The 22254-nt window shown below is 39.9% G+C and overlaps 1 protein-coding gene across 1 annotated transcript; it reads left to right on the forward strand.

Moving 5' to 3' along the window:
- The first annotated feature begins 907 nt into the window (after positions 1-907).
- sucla2 (succinate-CoA ligase ADP-forming subunit beta) lies at positions 908-21975 on the forward strand. Its single transcript, XM_053328067.1, has 11 exons — positions 908-1024; positions 4011-4206; positions 7104-7203; positions 7864-8026; positions 9838-9966; positions 11456-11594; positions 12261-12422; positions 14210-14352; positions 14555-14675; positions 17482-17570; positions 20221-21975. The coding sequence occupies exons 1-11, from the start codon at positions 908-910 to the stop codon at positions 20293-20295; spliced, it is 1434 nt and encodes a 477-aa protein (XP_053184042.1). The 3' UTR covers positions 20296-21975.
- The last annotated feature ends 279 nt before the right edge of the window (positions 21976-22254 follow it).

Genomic DNA, 22254 nt, shown 5'->3' on the forward strand with positions numbered 1-22254 from the left:
AACAGACTTCTGAAAGCCCTGGACAGGGTTAAACAGACATGTAATGATCAATAAATGATCGTACAGATAGTGAGCTGTCATAAATGTACAGCAGCATGTCAATAACAGAGAAAAAACTGTATTCTTCCCTTTCATATCGGACCATTCATCAAGATTCAAGATTCAATTTTATTGTCATTTGGCATAGCATCCAAGACTTTTAGATGCAAAGAGAGTACTGTTTGTAAATGGTATTTTCCATGGTTTTTTATTATATCCAGACTACTCTGGCCATGATGGAACATTTATAAATGTTGGGCAGATCAGATCTGGTTGATACTTCTTGTTTGATCTCATTTTGTATTTAATATCAAACATCTGAGTGACACAAAGATACATGCAGTATTGATAAAATGCCTTAAATTATATTAAAGTGAATTCTCCATCTACAGCTATGCATACATTTGGCATTGTACTAAAATTTAGGCTAAAGGCCAAAATGACATAACATGCTGGCCTTGACAGTGCTGCCTTCAGGATCTATTTGTAATCTAACTGATGATTTTCATAAATAAGTATTTTGTATCTTGGTTAAAAATAAACAGCAACATTACCCTAACTTATGTTGTCCGTTTTTTGTCATATGTTTTAGTTTTAAAATCATGCAGTGCGTGAGGTTGAAATGTTAAGATGACAAAATGTCTCCAAGCAATAAACTGATATTCATGCAGAAAATCGTTGTGTGTGACGTTTACAACATTTTACATCCAATTTAGTGTTTTCTGTTCAAGAAAGATTGCTCCTCACATCTCATCTCAGCATCCTTAACTTCCCCAACAATGTTTACTGGACTATTTCAAATGACTGCATTATGTCCGACGGAACCTGAAGGCGTCACTGTGGAAGCCGACATTGCAGTTCACGACGCATGCGCGTTCATTACTCTGCTTTAGAGGGAGACATGGCGACGTCCCTGATCTGCGGCCGTTTGACGGCTAGCCTGAGAAATTCAGGGGCCAGAAACACTATCAGCTCCGTTTCCAAGGTGAGTGTGTATCAGCTTTGAAGTCAAAGTCTCCAGCTTTCGGATCAGGTGTGTGTGACAGCGCTGCGTCTTCCCACACGATTAGTGTCCCCCAAAAGTGACAGGGTTAAATTTGACATTAGCACCATCCTCATTGAGTTTCCGTTGTTTTTGGCTAATGTGCTAACTGGTGCAGAGCTAGCGTTGCCGTGGCCGGCTGTCACCGCTAGTGCGCTAAAGTGACCCAGCAAAAACACCAGCTAAAACACACCTAATCTCCTTTGACCTTACTTTCTTCTGTCCAGTGTGTGTGTGTGTGTGTTAGTGTGCGCGGTGTGTTTGGAGCTCAGAGATGAGCTGCAGCTCAGTGACCTCCAGCTGCTGCTGCTGCTGAGCTTTGGGCCATCGCGTCTGTCCGGCTGTATGGTTTCTGTAAGTTATGTTAAGGAATCCTCTGAACCTCACAGAGCACTAACAAGCTTTCACTGCGGAGAAGAATGACAACACACAGTAGGACCACAGCACCAAAACCAGGCCAGATATCAAACATACACTGTTGGGTAGCTCTGGTGCATAGTAAATATATGAACCAAAACCACTCATCTGTAGCTATTATTATACTCATGTACATCTCAGATACTATCACCTAGGTTTCCTGTAAATCCCCAGTTACATAGCTCAAAGGGAAGTCTATAATATTGGATTTGGGGCTTCAAGTGGATCATGATACATTAATAAATCTAGATAAATAAACCTGCTATTTGGTTATTTTAACACTGTGTCATAGCCTGTATGGTCATGTTTGTGCTACATGAGACTGCTTTACATTGATGAAGTGATATATATGTGTGAGTGTTTTTGATATAATTCAGACATTAGTCTAGCTGAATACTGAATGTCCCAGCCTGTTTGATCATCACATCCACCTTACTAATAACTCTCTTTACAAGGTATCTTATGTCAGACTCTATTGTATTGTTCTATTGATATATCACAAAATCTTTTGTATCCTAAAGTCTGTCGTTAAATCTATTGATGAAGTGTTTATAGATGCTGATTTGTTTTTGATTAAATCTGACAAATGAAACTCCTTCATTACATGATGCAAAAAAGAAGAAAAGAAAAGAAACTGCTTATTGGGGGTTTTCAGCATTGCCCACAATGGTTTAATGTTACTGAGTTGTGTTGTCATGCTCTCTATATAATATATTGTAATATATTTCTGCTGTATTTACTCATCATAGGATTAGTTTAGCATAAATGAGTGTAGGATCATTTAAATGAGAAAACACATCTGAGGATTTTGAAGCAGAAATGTTGATTTCATTGTGTTGCTATGCTGTGAACATTGGACTGATTAAACTGCATGTCTAGACAGGTGTGTTCAGTTCTTTTACACTGATAATTACATGATGCTAAGGTTTGAAGTGGGTTAAAGCCACATTGAACTGTATTAGAATCTGACCAATATATCGGTCATCCGATCACAAATATATCGGTGTCGGCGAATTATGTTGTCCAATATGTATTATGATATTTTTTATTTTTTAAAGTTATATGAGCAGCATATTATGTATAATTGAATTTTTCTTAATTCAAATTTAATATGTTTTTTTTTTAAATTCATAGCTAATAATAATAATTAAACACCCAGTGAAGTTTACTGTTTCAGTGCGCTGAAGTTTATCCTTAAACTGTAAAATATCATATATGTCAATACCACCATTACATATCTTTGTCACAAGTGTTTGATAACTACATTTGAGGGATCATTGCTAAAAAATGTGTGTTTATCTATTTATTGTACACATCTATTCAAGGCCTTAGTAGTGTGGACTGGGTATCATTGATCCACTCTGAGCTGGAGGAAACGCTGTGTTGTGTTAGAGTGATGATATTTCCCTCAGATGCTTCTAGCTGTATGTTATTAATACTGTACACCTGTAATGTCACATGTAACAGCTGGTGTAGACAGACATATGTCCATACTTTGCAGAGAACCTGCTCTGTATTATTAGACAGTGGAGCAGATCAGATCTGCAGTGTGTTGTGTAAACGTTCTCACAGCGTCACACACCAGCATCACCATCTTCTGTGCTTTTCCACAATTATGATATTTTCCTGTGCTGCAGTAATCTCTGTGATGTCCAGCTGACTCAGTTTAGAAAGACTTCTTACTGGAATTTCCTCTTCTTCTTGTCTGACCACATTGTCTTGGTCTCACATCCTTAATCAAGTGTCCACTTCTGTTATGCTGTACACACACACACACACACACACGCACCCACACACACAAAGACATTCCATTCTGTTCTAAGGTAACTCAGGATGGTTTAGTGTCTCTACCTGTTGCTCTCATTTATCAAGCTGCAGTGTTACACACCATCATCTGTGTGTGTGTGCTGCAGGTCTGAATACACACTGATATTAAACATACATGTAACAATATATTCTCTCATTTACACTGAATCTCTTATGGTCAGTTAGAGTCTGGAGCCATGCTAGCAGCTCTGTGAGGCTCTGCTTTTCAGAACAGCAATGCTTTGTGCTAAATGCTAATGTTAGCTTTCTAACAATGCTCACATGTGCTCACTGACAGCAGCCACGAACAGTACTCCAGTATATCCAGAACTTTGCTGCTCATCTGCTTAGTGCTGACTCATTACTGCTCCTGTGACCACATCACCCCAGTCCTCCAGAACCTCCAGGTCCAATTCAAAGCATCTCTCCTTTCCTTACTCACACAGCCCTCTATAATCAGGCCCCCCTCCTAACTTACCCACCTGCGTCACAATCACACTCTCTCCCTTCTGCAACCTGCGCTCTCTGGTACCTACTTCCTGTCTCCAGCACTCAGGACTAAGCACTGGACCACAGAGCTTCTCCATAGCTGCTCCCTTCCTTCTGGAACACTCCACAAACACATCAGAGACTATTGTCTTTAGAGGATTTAATGCAACCACCTCATTTACAGTTACCACTCCTCTTTCCGTTCTGTTCCTTCCAGGTTCTCGGTGGGTCTTCTGGTCTTTTTGGAGGCCATGTGTCTCAGCTGCTGCCCCCACACCAGCAGCAGCAGCAGAGGAACCTCTCCCTACATGAGTACATGAGCATTGGTCTGCTGAAAGAGGCCGGTATCGCTGTGCCAGCTGGCATGGTGGCCAGCTCCTCAGATGAGGCCTACGCTGTAGCCAAGCAGATCGGTAAGCCTCACTGAGCATGAGAACACTGCCTCGAATAAACACTTCATATCAGTATCAAACTGATCTACCTCTGCAGAGGAACAAAAGAACTGTTTCACACATGTAGAGTGAGTGTGTGTCTACTTGGCTCAGCCTGAAGACACAGACTTTCTTTAATCTGTAAACAATAAACTTGATCTAAATGTTAATTTTAATGTTTGAGGCTGGCTCACAGCAGCAGCATTAATGTTCATATTGATGCATTCATGTGGAAACAAGACAGAGTCAAGAGCTACTACATGCAGGGCTGTGTATGAAACACTACAGGGCTTTTCATTACCATCAGACATGGATATATCATATCATTTATATGATGTTAGTTTTGATGCAAGTTTAAAGTCTGTGTAAAGTAAGAATAAATATGTGTTCTGAGTTTGACATACTACAGAAAAGTGTGTTGTTAACCACCCTGCCAAATTTGAATGATTAAAAAAATCACCAAATATATGAAATTAGGCTTCAAAGTTGTGTAAAAATCAGCCTCTTTCTCTGCTACCAAACACTGTGGGAGTACCCGCTGAGTTCACTGAAACCCCGAGTTCACACAAACACATTGCAGCAGATTTTAGGGAAGAGATGAGTTAACAGTGAGGCTTTTGTATGTTGTGTGTGTGTGTGTGTGTGTATTATTTTACACACAACCTGACAAATAATTTTAATGAAACGATCAAGGTAATTATTAATGCTGAGTGTAAATGACCCCAATACAGTGTGTTTGATGTGTGATACCATTTGCTCATGTATTTGTTATATATTTTATTTATCATGAACACAAAAGTGCTTTATTTTAAAAAGACATGAACAGGAAGTCAGGTGCACAGATCCTCTCTGACATAAATGTCACATGACAGTCTTCCTCAGTAGGTGATTGTGGGACTATTTTCACCTGAAAAACATATAAAACTTAATGAAGTGACATAAAGCTGAACAATGGTGTGAGCAGCCAAAAGAGAAGAGACTAAGAAGATGTTTCACTAGAGAGTATCAAGGCTGCAAACAGCCTTATCATTATCATTTTTTTATTACTAAGCACAAATAGAGCTTGTACGGTATTTAAACTGTAATTTACAAGTAGAATTATCAATTGCATGTTTCAACACAAGTCAGCAGCACTATCATATTAAATGACCATGTCCTTTTAGATAGTCACTGCTTTTATGATCTTTGTTTGTGTCATTAAATGTTATGGACTTCATCCACTGTTTTCATTACTAGTGTGTGTACCAATACAAAAACAACACTTATTTAGACATGTGTCTTTGAAACATGTAAAAGAATATGTTTTTCTTTTTACACTTAATATAAAGAAGTTGTCAGATGTCAAATAAAATCTAAAGTCTGAACACAACCACAAGACGTTAAAATAAAACTGAAACTGAATCTGATGAGATAATAATGAAATGTGATTAGAGTCCAGAACAGGATGCCAGTATTTGACCAGCTGTTAAGACAGGTACAACTAAACTATTGAGTTTCAACAGAAGTCCTCATCAACCCTGAGTCTATTTCTTTCCTGCTGACACTAGGAGGGACCTGAATACCACACTGAGCCTTCACTCACATCTCATGACCTTTGTGTGTGTGAAGGTTTTAAATAGCTGAACCAAGGCTGCTCAGTATGGAGACAAACACTCACACACTCAGTCTAAACATAGCCTGCTGCTTCACTGGTTTCAGGTGACACTCAACTTATATCATTCCAGGATAGTAAGAAGTTGAAACAAGGTAACAATATGGTAAAATGTGCCCAAAGGTGGTTGAGCATCTCTATGGAAACGCAGCATTTATGACATATCATCAGGCCCTGCAGTGTGTGTCAGGATTTCCATCATAAATGCTGACAGGTGACGTCACTCTCTCACCTTCACCTGACTTGTTTATCTGTATAGACTGAGCTGCACCGAGCCCCTCATCCTCAGCACCAGCTAACATCTAATCAGTATCATTTCTACCTTTCTAACTATCACCATCCAGATGACAGCAGCTGAATAGATGAAGCTCCTGAAGTTAAGAGAGAAACAGAACTACCCCTAACTTCTAAATAACAACACATAGATCTGTGTTGTATTAGAGATAACATTACTGTCCAGCACTGTTTGCCAGAGTTTCAAATGACTCTGACCAACAGTCCAAAATACAGAAAGATTCACTCTATAATGATTTCAAACAGAATGAAGCAGCCACACATATTACTAAGAAGCTTTAGTATTTTTCCTTGACTAATTGCTAAAATGATGATAGTAGAGCAAAGGGCTGGACAATGAATTGAAAAATAATGGAAACCGACATTTAGAAACTCTAATCGACTTAATCTTGCTCATGTCAATTAATCGTGGTGTTTACTGTTGCCATGACAGTAAAGGTTGCATATCTTTAAGGAATCAGTGATCATTTGAACCCAGACCATGATCTTTTCATAGTTCTAATCAAGTAAACTAGACATTAACCACAGTGTCACACCTTAGAACAGCATATTTTCATCCCTAAAGATCCTCATGTGGGAGGGCAGCAGTGGAAAATACTAAACAAAATAACTGAAAATACATAATTGTTCAAAGGTGGAGATAATCTTTCATTAATCGTAATCGAGGTTAGCTGTTTATCTGTCAGTTGAATCAGTGGTTGGTATTGACAGTCACAGTTTAGGCATTTAACATCAGTCATCTTAGTCACTTTCGCTCAGTGCTTTTTGTGTGTGTGTGTGTGTGTGTGTGTGTGTGTGTGTGTGTGTGTGTGTGTGTGTGTGTGTGTGTGTGTGTGTGTGTGTGTGTGTGTGTGTGTGTGTGTGTGTGTGTGTGTGTGTGTGTGTGTGTGTGTGTGTGTGTGTGTGTGTGTGTGTGTGTGTGTGTGTGTGTCAGGTACCAAGGACCTGGTGGTAAAAGCTCAGGTGCTGGCTGGTGGCAGAGGGAAGGGGACATTTGAAGGCGGACTGAAAGGAGGAGTGAGGATCGTCTACTCGTAAGTGTTCCAGCCTCTGTCATCAAACACAACAACAGAACGCAGTGAGAGGAGCTGTTAGCTTGTCACCTGCAGCCTCCCACATTCTTTTTCAACAGAAGTACTTGCAGAAGTAAAGTTGATGCTCAACTTTTGAATGGCTGCACTAGTTTTAATTGGCACGGCTGGCTGCTAGCTGTCTGAAATGGTAAAATAGCACTTACTTGTCAGATGTCAGCAGTGTGACAGGAATGAGCTGCAAGAGAGTGCTACAATGAAAAAATGAAGAATCATTTAAATCAGGCTCTATTTTAAGTACAAAAGAACAACAGAGGCTATATCTAGTCTTCTCTTTGTGAATGCAAGCAGCAGTCCTCTAGATAACTGCTGTTTTTGTTAATCTATTAACCAGCAGCTCTCTGAGTCAGTTCAGGTGATTTTTCTCAGATTACACTTATTAGATATAAGAAGAAAGCAGTATGCATGGTGTCTCCCTCTAACAGCCTCTCTCTCTCTCTCTCTCTCTCTCTCTCTCTCTCTCTCTCTCTCTGTCTCTGTCTCTGTCTCTGTCTCTGTCTCTCTCTCTCTCTCTCTCTCTCTCTGTCTCTGTCTCTGTCTCTGTCTCTGTCTCTGTCTCTGTCTCTGTCTCTCTCTGTCTCTGTCTCTGTCTCTGTCTTCCAGGCCAGAAGAGGCCCGAGACATTTCATCCCAGATGATTGGTCGAAAGCTGTACACCAAACAGACGGGAGAGGCGGGTCGTATTTGCAACCAGGTGTTTATCTGTGAGCGCAGGTACCCACGCAGAGAGTACTACTTCGCCATCACTATGGAGAGATCCTTTCAGGTGAGGAATACACACACACACACACACACACACACACACACACACATTTGACACATATGTGTCAAATGATATGTGTGAGGAGTTTTGAAGCAGTGGATTTAAGCATGAATGTAATAAACAGTTATAATAAACAGTAATTGAGTATTTTGTTAGATAAAACAATCTGAAGACATCTCTTTAGGCTCGGCTGTTCTTTGTCATTTCATAGACTAAACCATTAATAGATGAATCATAAACATAAATGATTGAATGAAATTGTTCCATGAATTCAGTAATAATAAAAAGTATAATCACAATATCTTCATTGTACTTATACTACTAGTTAAATGCTCACAAGTCATCAGTACATTTTTCTGCTGGTTGTGCTGAATGAGAGCAGCAGATGGCAGCACAGTACTAATGATGAAATGTCAGACTATTGTATAGATGCATGTTGAACACAGACAAACTAGTTATTTTAGAGACACACTGTCCAGGTCAGAGGTTTGATCCTTTCAACATCCAGAGAGTTCTGCTGAAGTGTCTTTGAGCAAGAAATGACAACCTGACTGCCTCACTCACTCATTCACTGAAGCCCTGATCAGATCAGCTGGATACAGAACAGTCATAGTGTAAATACAGTAGATGTGATAGAACTGTGTGAAGACCTTTATATTCAACAATCTGCATGTGACATTCACATAGTTGTTAGATTTTTTATTTATTTTATTTTATTTTTTAAAGCAAAGTCTATAAAATAAGGCTTCAAATTTGTGTAAAAATCAGAAGCATTCCCTGCTCTGAAAATCTGGGGTGTGAGCAGCCTCTGAGGCCGGGGGGATGGGGGGCCAGGGGGCTTTCATACCATCAGCCATCGGACTGTACAACACCATAGCTCCCAGTAGCTCCCAGTAGTAAGACTGTCCTTACTGTTTAATCCCAGGAACATTGCACACTTGTATATAGTATCAGGGATTTATGTATATTGTAGATTTATATCATTTCACATTATTTTACATAGAGATTGTTTATTGTATTTAGTATTTGATTTGATTAATTTTTTTATCACTTTCACCATTATGAGGCTACTGTTGTGTCAATTTTGAATTTCTCCCTATGGGGATCAATAAAGATACCTTATACCTTAACAATGCTCACTCAAAAGAAATGCACAATTTCAAATAAGCCTTGTTTGTAAGTGTAATGCAGCAACATAAATAATATGGACTGGACTGTACTTATATAGCGCCTTTCTAGTCTTTGCGACCACTCAAAGCGCTTTACATCACATGTCATTCACCCATTCACACACAGTCATACAATGATGGCAGGGGCTACCACGCAGGGTGCCAACCTGCTCATCAGGAGGAATTTTTAACCATTCAGTTGGCTGTAATCTGCTTCCTCACAGCTAGATGGGACCAAATCTTACACACTGGTCCTTTAAATTGTCAAGCAGTGTCTGGGACAGAGTGGAGCAGGTTTTCATTTAGGATAGGCTTCTATTCATTCTCTCTGTTCTCCAGTTAATGCAAAGTTAAAAGTTGCTGTCTTGATTAATCCAATGTCATTTCCACAGCACAAATTATATAAAAGTAAATCACTACAGTTAAAGTCATGTCAGGCTATTTCCCAGAATGATTCATATCTTAATCTACAATGAATTTTAATGTGGAAAAAGTATCAGGAAGTGAAGCAATTCAACCTCCCTCAACATGTGTTTTTTTTTTTTTACCATGCTGTTATTAGAGATTTGAATAGCAGCTTTTGTATGAGAACTTACAGTACAGTGCAGTATGTATCTCCTTATCTCTCCCTCTTGTGTTCCACAGGGGCCTGTGCTGATTGGCAGCTCACAGGGGGGTGTGAACATTGAAGATGTTGCAGCGGAAAATCCAGACGCCATTGTGAAGGAGCCAATCGACATCGTGGAGGGCATCAAGATAGAGCAGGCTATCAAGGTACAATCAATAGACTGCAGATGTTCCAGCTGTGTGTTTTGGACTGCAGCTCAAATTGAAAAGAAGAAGAGGAGGAAGAAAAGAGAGGGTTTTCATTCTGCAATGAGGAAACTACTCTAGATCCATGTCCAGTAGACTTCATTCCTCCCTCGTGTGTTTTAGGTTCTGAGGAAGAGAAAGATATTTTAAATAATTTAGTGTTTATGATTTTCTTTGGGTGTCTGAGAATATCACGTCCTCTCACTTTGCTGTTGTTTATTTCAGACTAATCATCCTCCACACCTTGCTTTGAAAGTAATCCTACTGTCTGATGATTGTTATTAACGGCACTCACATCTCCATTACAGTCAAACATGTAGGAGGAGGAGGATGTGACGTACATCAAATAAATCAAATGTCCAGGGACAAGGAGTCTTTGTTTGTTTTGGTAGTGGTTTGTTGTCAGATGTTCTCTCCTAAAAGGGGAACTGATTTTATAAATCAGTGTGTTTCCATGTGAAAAAGCAGTACCACAATATGTAATATTAATAATATGTAATATATAAGGAGTTAACATTTTTTCTGAATTTGGTTGTATATGTACTGTTTCCAAATCCTCTCCATGTCTCTAATGTGCTTGTCCTGAGTTTCAGTGTAATGTGTCAGATGTGTGTGTGTGTGGCTCTGGGCTCTGGATATTAGAAATGTTGGTTGTCATAGTGAGAGCAAAGGCTCAATATATCTGACAGAGAGCAGAGGGGCTGATTGCAGGGCTCTCAGAGTAGATGACAGTGTATCGATGTGCTTTCACCTCTTTTATTTTTGACCATTTAAACTACAATTGTAAAGCTGCCTGGCAATCATAAAGATGTGTCCACTGCAGGAGAATCATAGTACATATAGAAATCTCTTTTTCCCTGGGTCAGCTTTTAGTGATGATAATAAATGCTTGACCCTCTAGGATAAGTGGTAAAGAATGTGAATAAATACATAAATGAATGAATAGACACATTTTGCAGTTTTAGTTTTAGTTTGAGTGATGCATCAGCAGGTTGGCTGTGACTGATTTGTGCAATATCTGATTGTGGAACACATTGCCATATCATGACCTTTCAAGTTGATACAGCTGACTTAATGGCAAACAGCAATATTGCCGTTCATTTGTGTCTACCTGATGATCATAAGTCCAATCTTCACTCTTTTATCTTTTTGTTGTTTTAGCCAACTGTTGAGAAAAAAACATCTTAATATTTAACTGTTAAGCAGACATTTAGAGCTTTTTCACTGAAAATAGCTGCTGTCTAAAAAACAAGAAGCTCAAAGACACTCAGACATTCAGTAGGACTGAGGAAGATGAAGTGACACCTGTCATAGAAATATTGATCATAGATGCTTGAAATATAATGTTTTTCTGCTTATTTTATCCACAGTAAATGTCTACAGTTGCAGTTTGAAGTCTCCACTGTGCAGGTGTGTAAATGATGTGATGTAATGTGTTGTGTTGCTGCAGGTGGCTCAGAAGATGGGCTTCCCACCTGCACTGATCAACGAGGCAGCAGAGAACATGGTCAAACTGTACAATGTGTTCATCAAATACGATGCCTCCATGGTCGAGATCAACCCCATGGTGGAGGACTCGTCAGGCATGGGTACATGAACATGAACACACACACACACACACACACACACACACATACACACACACAGTCTCACACAGTCTCTCTCTCTCTCTCTCTCTCTCTCTCTCTCTCTCTCTCTCTCTCTCTCTCGCTCTCTCTCTCTCTCTCTCTCTCGCTCTCTCACACGCTCTCTCTCTCTCACACACACGTGCTCTCTCTCACTCTCACACACACGCACACTCTCTCTCTCTCTCTCTCTCACACACACTCTCATACACACACACACTCACTCTCACACACACACACATAGATATTTAGAAAGTGTAAAACAGATATTGTGTATTGAGAGCCTCACATAGAGCTCAGTTGTTTCCTCAAAATGAAAACACATAAATGAGCCACGTTGTCAGACTGGGTGATGTGTTTCTTAATTACCATGACAACACAGACGCTGTAGTTTATCCCACACACCGTCGTGTTTCCAGCGATGCCCACTAGAGCACGAAATGTGTATTCATCCGCCACTGAAGTAGTCCCCACTTTTTATGTTTGTTTGAGGAACATTTGCCAAAAACTGCAGTACCCAGCTCTTTTAAGTCTTCAGTCAGAATAAGCTCTCTATCATGCACATTGATGAGCTCTTCAGTAACTCTTGATGAATTGGACTAATGGTTTCAACACATAACTCATCCACAGTGATGTGCATGGACGCCAAGATCAACTTTGACTCCAATGCAGAGTACCGCCAGAAGAAGGTGTTTGATATGCAGGACTGGACCCAGGAGGACCCCCGGGACCGGCAGGCTGCCAAGGCTGACCTCAACTACATTGGCCTGGATGGAACCATCGGCTGCCTGGGTCAGTACACACTGAATGCCACAAGATTCTTTATTATACAAGAGTTGTTAGAGTCTGAACTCCTTCACACTAGGTGAGTCTGTAGTAGGTTGAATAGCAAACACAGCCAGGTTAATTAAATAACATAAATGAGATCAATGTAAATGTATTGGACAAATCTGACAATAAACCATTACATTATTAAATGAATATACACCAGGTTACAGCAATCCGCCCACAACTTAGATCTTAGACTCTTGTTTTCTTGTGGAACATCTTGTTACAGGCTAACATCTTAACAACAGCTTCAAAGCCAAATGAAAAACATCACGCAAAACAGTCATATCATATACAGTTGAAGTTTATGTACACCGTAGCCATACATTTAAACTCACTTTTTCACAGTTCACTGAAATATAATCCTACCGTACCGTACCGTCCTCTTCTGCTTATCCGGGGTCGGGTCGCCGGGGGGCAGCAGCCTAAGTAGGGAAGTCCAGACTTACCCCTCCCCAGCCAATTCGTCTAGCTCTTCCCGGGGGATCCCGAGGCGTTCCCAGGCCAGCCGAGAGACATAGTCTCTGCAGCGTGTCCTGGGTCTTCCTCGGGGTCTCCTACCGGTGGGACGTGCCCTGAACACCTCACCAGGGAGGCGTATAATCCTCCTAGTAATCATTCCCTGTCATAGGTCAGGAATGTGTTAAGAATGTGAAATGTCAGAATAATAGTAGACAATGATTTATTTTAGCATTTATTTCTTTCATCACATTCCCAGTGGGTCAGAAGTTTACGAAGCATTTCATGGCAGCTTCTCATAATAAGTTGCTGCAGTTTTATCTCATTTCTCCTCACAGAACTGGCCTCAAAGGTTCTATTAGATTGAGTTCAGTGCTTTATGATGGCCACTTCAGTACCTTGGGTTAGTTGTCCTTAAGCTATTTTAACACAACTTTGGAAGTATGCTGGGAGTCATTGTCTATTAGGAGAACCCATGTGTAACCAAGCTTTAACTTCCTGGCTGATGTCTGGAGATGTTTCTTCTATAAATTCACATAATTCCTCATGATTCCATCTGATGTGTAAAGTGCTCCAGTCCCTCCTGCAGCAAAGCACCTCCACAACATGTCATGTGTTCAAACATCATGATGGTCATTAAACCAGAGGACATGTCTTTGTCCTCGTGTGCAAACTGTAGTCTGTGGTTTTGGAGTAGTGGCCTTTCAGGTTCTGCTGATACAGGACTGGTTTGACTGTGGATTGAAACTTTTATATATGTTTGCTCCAGCATCTTTACAAGCTCCTTTACTCTCGTTCTGGGATTCATTTGCACTGTTTGCACCAAAGTACATTAATCTCAAGTAAACAAGACACATCTCTTTCCTCAGCGCTTCATGGTGTTTCTACCTATGAACCATTATTTGTACAGATGAATGTCATACCTTAAGGCTCCCAAAGATGAACCAGACTTGTGGAGGTCCACAATTTATTTTTCTTGAGGCTGATTTTTTATTTTTATTGCCTCCCCATTATGATAAGCAAAGAGTTTGAATTAGACCTACATCCACAGCTACACCTCCCATTGATTCACATGATGTCAGTTAACCTATCAAAAGCTTCTAAAGCCACATTTCTGGAATTTTCCAAACTGTATAAATGTACTGTCAATGTAGTGTATGTAAACTTGTGACCCATGGTGATTGTGATATAGTGAATGCATTAGTAGGACACTTATGTTTCAGCGGTGTTCAGACACAATCCACCTTTTAAATCAGTTTTTCTAATGTAGTATGTAACTTTGTACTGTTTAGTAAATGGAGCAGGTCTAGCTATGGCCACCATGGACATCATCAAGCTGCACGGTGGCACGCCAGCCAACTTCCTGGATGTAGGAGGAGGAGCCACAGCCCATCAGGTGACTGAGGCCTTCAAACTCATCACCTCTGACAGGAAGGTAAGAACAGAGCACACTGCTTTGGGACACTATGTGTTTAGAGAGCTATATCTCCCACCAGGTCTCTCTATATGAATGTAAACCTTCTCAAATTAAAGCTTAGATTTGGCACTTTGATGTAGTATCCATGACTTCATATCCAGATGTCTGTCGATGTGTAAATGTGTGTTTTTAATTGTGTGTGTGTTGTGGTGTTGTTCAGGTTCAGGCCATCCTGGTCAACATCTTTGGAGGCATCATGAGGTGTGATGTCATTGCCCAGGGTATCATCATGGCAGTGAGAGACCTGGACCTTAAAATCCCGATTGTAGTGCGGTTACAAGGTAAAACACACACATACACTCCATGCTGATAATTAAAGTGCTACCTAAAAACCTGAAAACATTTTCATTTTGGTTTAGAGATTCCCTGGATTAAATATCTTTAATCAATGATCAGATTGCTGTGTGAGCTGAATAAGGAGCATATTTATTCTGTTAGATGTTTCTCCAGTAGATTAACTCCAGCTATGAACATGTTTTTATTATTCAAATGATAACCATCACCACAAACTCACACACAGTAAGTGACTATTTGAATGAATGAATTTGAATCACAATTCAGACTTTGAGAGATTGAGAGAACTTGATTTATTATATTAGTACCAAAAAGTTTAATTGGCATTTGAATATGAATTTATATAATAGGTGGTCAATAGTTGGAGTTTGTTTATTGATTATATTATAATATATTATGATACCATGCTGTGTTGTGTGTTTCCCCTATCCCTCACACTCACACACACACACACACACACACACACACATACACACAGTCACATGAGTTAACAGACAGCAGCTGGCAGCAGTGAGGGATAACTTATCTGTTCTGTTTGATCCTGACTCCAGAGTGTGACTCGTGGAAGCATGCTGGGAGAGATGACCTCCAGTGATCTGTTATGTTTATATATCTGCTTGTGTACATGATTAGGTTATTAGTCATTTATGTCTATGTAAGGCCTCTCGCATAACTCCACAGTGTAGACTGATCATTGCAGAACTCAATCTACAGCCGCTGGACATTTTTTTTGCCGCTTTTTATTCACATTTTTATTGATTGAGAATGTAGCTCAGTGCAAGACAATAACATTAGCAAGCACATAAAACAGGGTGACAGTTTTCTGCTCCTGGTCTCCTCAAACAGCTTCTGCTGAGGATCTGTGCTCTAATGCTACAATTTAAATAGCAAAACAGCCTCATAAGTTCCAGTCATCAGGTCGTTCCTGTCTGATGACTCAGTCTGCAGTCAAACATCACTTGGTTGGGGGACAAACTGCATAATGAGATGTATTGAGTAACACTTAATATGTCTAAACACTGTTAATTGTAGCCTCAGCTGGTGCATCTTACAGAGTGTCATTGATTTTTAATTCTGCAGCCCATATGTCAGTGGAGAGAGTAGACAGGAGTCCAAGATGTTTAGTGTTGAAAAGGTTTATTTACTTGATCAAGGAGAAGTGAATGAATGTATCAGTACATGTTATATTGTGATGCTGAAGTTTCTGTCCTCTGGGGATAGACTTTAAAAACAGTGTAAAGTGAATTCAGACATTTTCTTCTAAACACATTAAATAGGTCATAAATGTATTTCTAAAAAAGGTGTAAAAAGCATTTCAACCATTTAGATTTGAATTGTGGAGCTAGGCTTCACAAACTGTGTTTCAACATTTCTGTGTTCAGGATTTAGTGGGAGGGTCTGAAAATGATTAGCATAAACCCGCCCCTGCTGCTGTAGAGGTATAAATATATTCAGCACACACTACCACTACTACAGTCTACAGTTAGCCAGTTAGCTGAGTTAGCCGCAGAGCTAGCAGCTGAGTTAGCAGCAGAAAGCTCTCAGACGTAGCGTCCATGTTTCTGGTAGAGGTGGTGACTTTGATTGACAGATGACACTTGGTAGGGGGCGGGGTTTCAGTGAACTCGGCGGGTACTCCCACAGCGTTTGGTAGCAGAGAAAGAGGCTGATTTTTACACAACTTTGAAGCCTAATTTCATATATTTGGCGATTTTTTTTTAATCATTCAAATTTGGCAGGGTGGTTAACAACACACTTTTCTGTGGTATGTCAAACTCAGAACACATATTTATTCTTACTTTACACAGACTTTAAACCACACAGATAATGACACAGGTTGAGCCATGCCCATATATGGGCAGATCCAACACATTTACAGCATACAGAATTTGGTCAACTAAACAATGCTTAGATGCCACTCAGGGCTCCAGTTCTAAATAAAAATACAAAAAAAATGTAAAGAAATGTAAAAAAGTAGAGAAAATAAAATGATCAAATGGCAAAACAGAGAAAAAACCAAAATGTATACAAAGTGTAAAATAGAGTGAAAATGTAACCAGTTAGTGAGTTCTAGTTGTTTAAATGGGGGACACCTACCTTTAAATCCTTTGAAGTTAAATATGAGTGCAGTGGAAGGTACACAGAAGTATTTTGGTATGGAAATATAATTTTTGATCAACAAAGTTCTCTGTATTACATATACATGTCCTGTATACTGGGACAACACAAACCACTGGAAGTTTGATTTATGATGACATATTCTCTTTTTAGACTATAGTGTATTCAGAGAGTCAGGTTGGTACTGTGTGGTAGCTCCTGTCATCAGTGTATGAATGTGTGTGAATGGTTGAATGTGACTTGTAGTGTAAAAGAGCTTTGAGGGGTCATATCAACTAGAAAAGTACAGTCCATTATCATTCATCTGTTATATTAAAAAAACGTCTGAGTTTATAGGATGGTTCTGTGAGGTTGGACTTGCTATTTAGGATGTATTCTCATCATTCAAGCTTACCTACTGCTGCCTTTAATTTTAAGTACTGTTACATTTCACATTTAGATGTTTGATGAGTCCAGGTGGACAATTCAGGTTGTTACTAAACCAGACACCATGAATATCCACCGTCAGATTCATCTGTGAAACCATGACAAACATCATATTGAAGGATATTCCATTTAAAAACAAGCATGTCATGGATTAGCTACAGTCAAACAGTAGGAGGGATGAATTGTGTAGAGGATGAGGAATATAAAATACAAACAATGCTAATATGTTTTCTTTTCTTGTTTTTTTAGGGACAAGAGTGGATGATGCCAAAGCTCTGATAGCTGCCAGTCCACTGAAAATCCTGGCCTGTGATGACCTGGATGAAGCTGCCAAAATGGTACACACACACACACACACACACACACACACACACACAGCCTCTTCATTAAGTTGTATCTTTTTTTTGTTTTTAATAACATATTCTAAATGAATTTAACTGGAACATAGACCATGAGTAGAGGGAGAGGAGAAGAACAAACAAGTGTGTCTGTCTGTTAAGCCTCCAGATGTGTACTGTATGCGTGGATGTGTTGGTGTGTGTCAGTGTCTGTGTGTGTGGATGTGATGACAGACACTAAAATGTTATGAAGTAATAATGTGCCACCTCTTTGGTTCTTCTTTTCTGTCTTTTCTTTTCCTGGAGAGCAGCTGTCAATCAGTCAGTGTGGGTGGAACTGCACCTCATTTTTTAGATGAACTTCCTATACTGTTTGAATTAGTGTAGGTGGTATCACAAATACTGAGAGCGTCACCAACAAGAGCCCAGCAATATCAGCAGTCTGTAAACATTATCAAATAGCATCTTTTTCCTGACCTGCTCTATGTATAAAGTGCTTTGAGATAACTTTTATTGTGATTTGGTGCTATATAAATAAAGATTGATTGACTGACCTGTATGTAAACAAACAGCTTCACTGACTAAATATCATATTTTGGAAGGGGGGTCAAAAAATGAAGTTTTAATGGTTTTCAATGGGGACATTTTGTCCCAAAGGATTGCAGAGAGAGTTTATTTAATTTAATTTTTTTGTTAAATCTGAAACTGCAAAATCAATGTTGTTGCTAATCACTGACATATTCCATCAATCAATCTTTATTTGTATAGCGCCAAATCACAACAAAGTCATCTCAAGGCACTTTACACATAGAGCAGGTTCTAAACCGAACTCTTCAGGTTTTAACTTTAAAGAGACCCAACATTCCCACATGAGCAACAGTGGCGAGAAAAAACTCCCTTTTGACAGGAAGAAACCTCAGAACCAGACTCAGAGTGGGAGAACATCTGCCTTGACTGGTTGGGGTTGAGAGGAGAGAAAGGAAGGATAGAGGAGAGAAAGGAAGGATAGAGGAGAGAAAGGAAGGATAGAGGAGTTATCCAGACTGTGATAACCCCCAAAACAATTCACTTTGCATTTATATAGAAAATAATTTTCTCATTTAAAAAAACATTTGTTATATGTAAACAAACTGGCATCTAAAGAGTTAAAATCCTGAAAATTAATGAATATTTGATATTTAATATCAGGGCTCAAAATAATTAATTGAAAGTGGAATGAATTTGTAATATTTTATGGCAGACTTTTTTGCCCCTAGGGAACCCAAACTGTAATGTGACAGTGCAGCTTACCTCACACTGAGCTCCAGTCCTCTCCTCCTGGCTTCCACTCAATACTCGCATTTCAACAGTGGGAACTTTCCCCAGAGACAAAGAACCTTCTGAAGACCAGAGGAACCAGAATATAAATGAAGTTCCAGGAAGATTATTTTCCCTGTCCTGTGAAGTCCCTGCTCTGGGGGTAGAACTTTGTAAAAGTAGTGGAACTGTGAGGGTGGGGTTTGCAGGGTTGAATGCCACTGATTGGTAAAGTTTAGGAGGATGTGTGTGCATTTGTCTTCATGTATTAATAACAGAGGGAAAGATGACTTTCATTTGTCCTTTTCATTCAGTCGTTCCGTCCAGCTCATGCAGCAGTAAATACAGAGAACAGGACAAATCAGTATGTTTTCCTCAGATCTGATCTGAGATCAGTCCCTGTGCTTTCAGAGAACTTGGAAATGAGGATTTAAACAGGGCTTATGTTGGTTTCAGTTTATTTAGGTGAATATACTAGAGCCCACAAAAAAGCCCACAGCATGCTCAAGGAGCCATCCCACCTGTGACACTGCTGCTCTCAGCCAATAAAAACAAGGACAAACAGGTTAAAGCACAGTTTCTATGCAAAAGCCATAACTGTTCTAAATGCTCCAAAAACCTGATTTTGTGGACTTGTTTATGCAATATTAAGGTAAATTGTGTAATAATAACAGCAGCATCTGGAATGTCTAGTGTGTGTGTAATATGTGTTTCATCTTCCTTTTTAGTTTTAGTACTAAATATTTCTTTTTTATAGTTATACTGTCTTTTTAACATATGGCACCAATACAAAAAGGATTGCTTTCAATTAGGTTGTAAAATGACAATAAATACTATTGTAGTTCTACTTCTAAACAGACAGAAACTAAACATATGATACACTGTCCATCCCTGTCTCAACAAACAGCTGCTGTCTGCTATCATCTTCTCTCTCTCTGACAGGCTCATATTAGATAAGTCCCGCCCTCAAGCTGGGCAACCAATCACAAGTGACAAATGATGACCTGTGACGGAAACTGAGACTTGATTCCCTCTGTGATGGATTACACATGAGCATGTTTAAGAGTCTAATACAGTTGCCTAGCCTGTAGAAACAAAGTCAGAGATGGAGGAAAATGTTTCATATCCTTTGCAACATTTCTCAGACACATTCAGATTATGTAGTTGTCTTCATTTGTGTGTGTGTGTGTGTGTGTGTGTGTGTGTGTGTGTGTGTGTGTGTGTGTGTGTGTGTGTGTGTGTGTGTGTGTGTGTGTGTGTGTGTGTGTGTGTGTGTGTGTGTGTGTGTGTGTGTGTGTGTGTGTGTGTCTGTGTCTGTGTGTCTGTGTCTGTGTCTGTCTGTGTCTTTTCACAGGTTGTAAAGCTTTCTGAAATCGTCTCACTGGCTAAGGAGGCTCAAGTGGACATCACCTTCCAACTGCCCATCTAAGAAAGCTCCATCCTGACGTCTGTGACCTCCTCACCCCCAAAACACTTCCTCTGTCACCCATCAGGACACACTCACAGCGGCCCGCCACCCCTCCCCCTTGCCCCTTACTCCAACATCTCTGAGAGACTTAGTTGTTTTTTTTTCTCTTTCCTAGTCTGTGGCATGGTGGCATGACTGTATGCAGACGTCCAACACAAACACAACGTAAGGTTTCACAGAGAGAGCTTAGCCTCCTTTTTTAGTCACACTGCAGTCTCCATTTCCTGTCTCCATTATGTTGCACTTGAGTCAATACGCACAAACCTCCACCTTCAACCCCCCTCCCTCTACTCCTCTTTCACTCACTTCCACACTCTGAGAGGGAGACCTGTAGGGAACCAGTTTGTTTACTTTGGTACTCGTTGGGAGAACTTCCTTCACTCCATTTAAATAAATAAAAACACTTTTCGGTTTGATTTCAGAGTCAGACATGATTAGTTTTTTTCACTTGAATGAAAAGGAATCATTTTGGGTCAGGAGTCAGAGTTGCTGCAGATCAGTGCTGTTAATAAAAGCATGGCTGAATGCCTCTAGTTACATAAATACACACATAGATTTGCATAGAGTGCCTTTGGAGTGTGTAAACAGGAATGTAAGAAAATAAAGAATGGACAAGTTCCTCTATGCAGAACTTTGACACATTTCATCAAACAAGCTGATGTGCTGCAAACACACAGAACTACACACTGTAAAAGAAATGAGTGCACTGAGCTGTGGTGTCATTGGAGTTAATGGGCTCAATTCTCTTCTAAATAACAGAACAAAAAAGAACTGCACAGCACTGAGTTTGTTGTTGCGAGATCTTCAGATGATGAAGCTGCCTCAGCATCATTTCTTCACCTGCTCCAGGCAGAAGTGTTCATCAGCTGTGCAGCTCTGATCATACAGCAGATACGTTATATTGTGACAATAATAATATAATAATAATAATAATAATAATAATAAACCAGCTTCATATATTCAGTGCTCCACTGCTTTCACCATGCTGACAGTTTGGTTTTGCTTCCTAGCCAATACAATGAAGGTGAAAGGCTTTTGTTTTGTAATGTTCACAAAATTGAAAAACAGCATCTTTATTTCAGAAACGGTGATCAGGATCATCCACAGAGCTCACTGGAACTACTTTCTACTGAAGAAATAGTCCCTGTGACACCTGTGAGACATATAGAACCTCACTGCTGCGAACATCACTGTAAGAAAAACGGTTTTGTATCAGTCAGTCTTCATCTGTTAAAGGCAATGCACACACACACACACACACACACAGTATGACATTCATCAACACACCCAGGCTCATTGTTTCCTCACAAAGCCCACACACTGCTCACTGCTCTCAGTTGAGACTTAAAAGATTCAGTAAGAACTTTTGAAAACTGGAACACCTCACCTTCCTACATGAAGTCTGTGGTGGATAAAGTCATTGACTGCAGTAAGTGTGGCTCAAACAGTTTCCCCTCAGCTTTGATTGAAACATTTCCTCTGATAATGTGGCACATCTGTGCTGCTGGAGTTTCCTCTGCCTCAGCTGTAGTCTGCTCTCAGAACTAAGTTTGATGAATTATTAAGTGTTCCTGTTGTGGAGCTCAAGCCGTCAGAGAGGAACACGCAGACTGAAAGTAGAGCTGACTGAACGTTAAATGAATCAGCTGCTGTGATTTCACAATAAGAAAAAAGGAGACTCATCTCTTATTTGATGCATATATGACTGTGCATCTTTCTGCCACCTTCTCTCTATCATCACAACATTGGGAGAGGTCTGTAGCCCCTGTGCTGCTGACGTGAAGCAGACTGTTATGTTAACCAGTGTGGGGGGTGAAGTGCAGGCTTGTTGCTCATGAGATAGAACTGAACAGAGGAAGCTTTAAAACCGCCTCGTCTGCTGCTGTACTGTGTGTTTGTGTGCAGGTTTACGTTGGAGGC

Source organism: Scomber japonicus, chromosome 11 (assembly GCF_027409825.1).
Source record: "Scomber japonicus isolate fScoJap1 chromosome 11, fScoJap1.pri, whole genome shotgun sequence".
Classification (NCBI taxonomy): Eukaryota; Metazoa; Chordata; class Actinopteri; order Scombriformes; family Scombridae; genus Scomber; species Scomber japonicus.

Excerpts from the sequence above, each read along its gene's own strand:
- sucla2 (XM_053328067.1), top strand. The coding sequence starts at position 908 with ATGCGCGTTCATTACTCTGCTTTAGAGGGAGACATGGCGACGTCCCTG. Across the intron at positions 12,423-14,209 it reads TGGAACCATCGGCTGCCTGG|TAAATGGAGCAGGTCTAGCT; the intron begins GTCAGTACACAC and ends TGTACTGTTTAG. Across the intron at positions 14,676-17,481 it reads GATTGTAGTGCGGTTACAAG|GGACAAGAGTGGATGATGCC; the intron begins GTAAAACACACA and ends TTGTTTTTTTAG.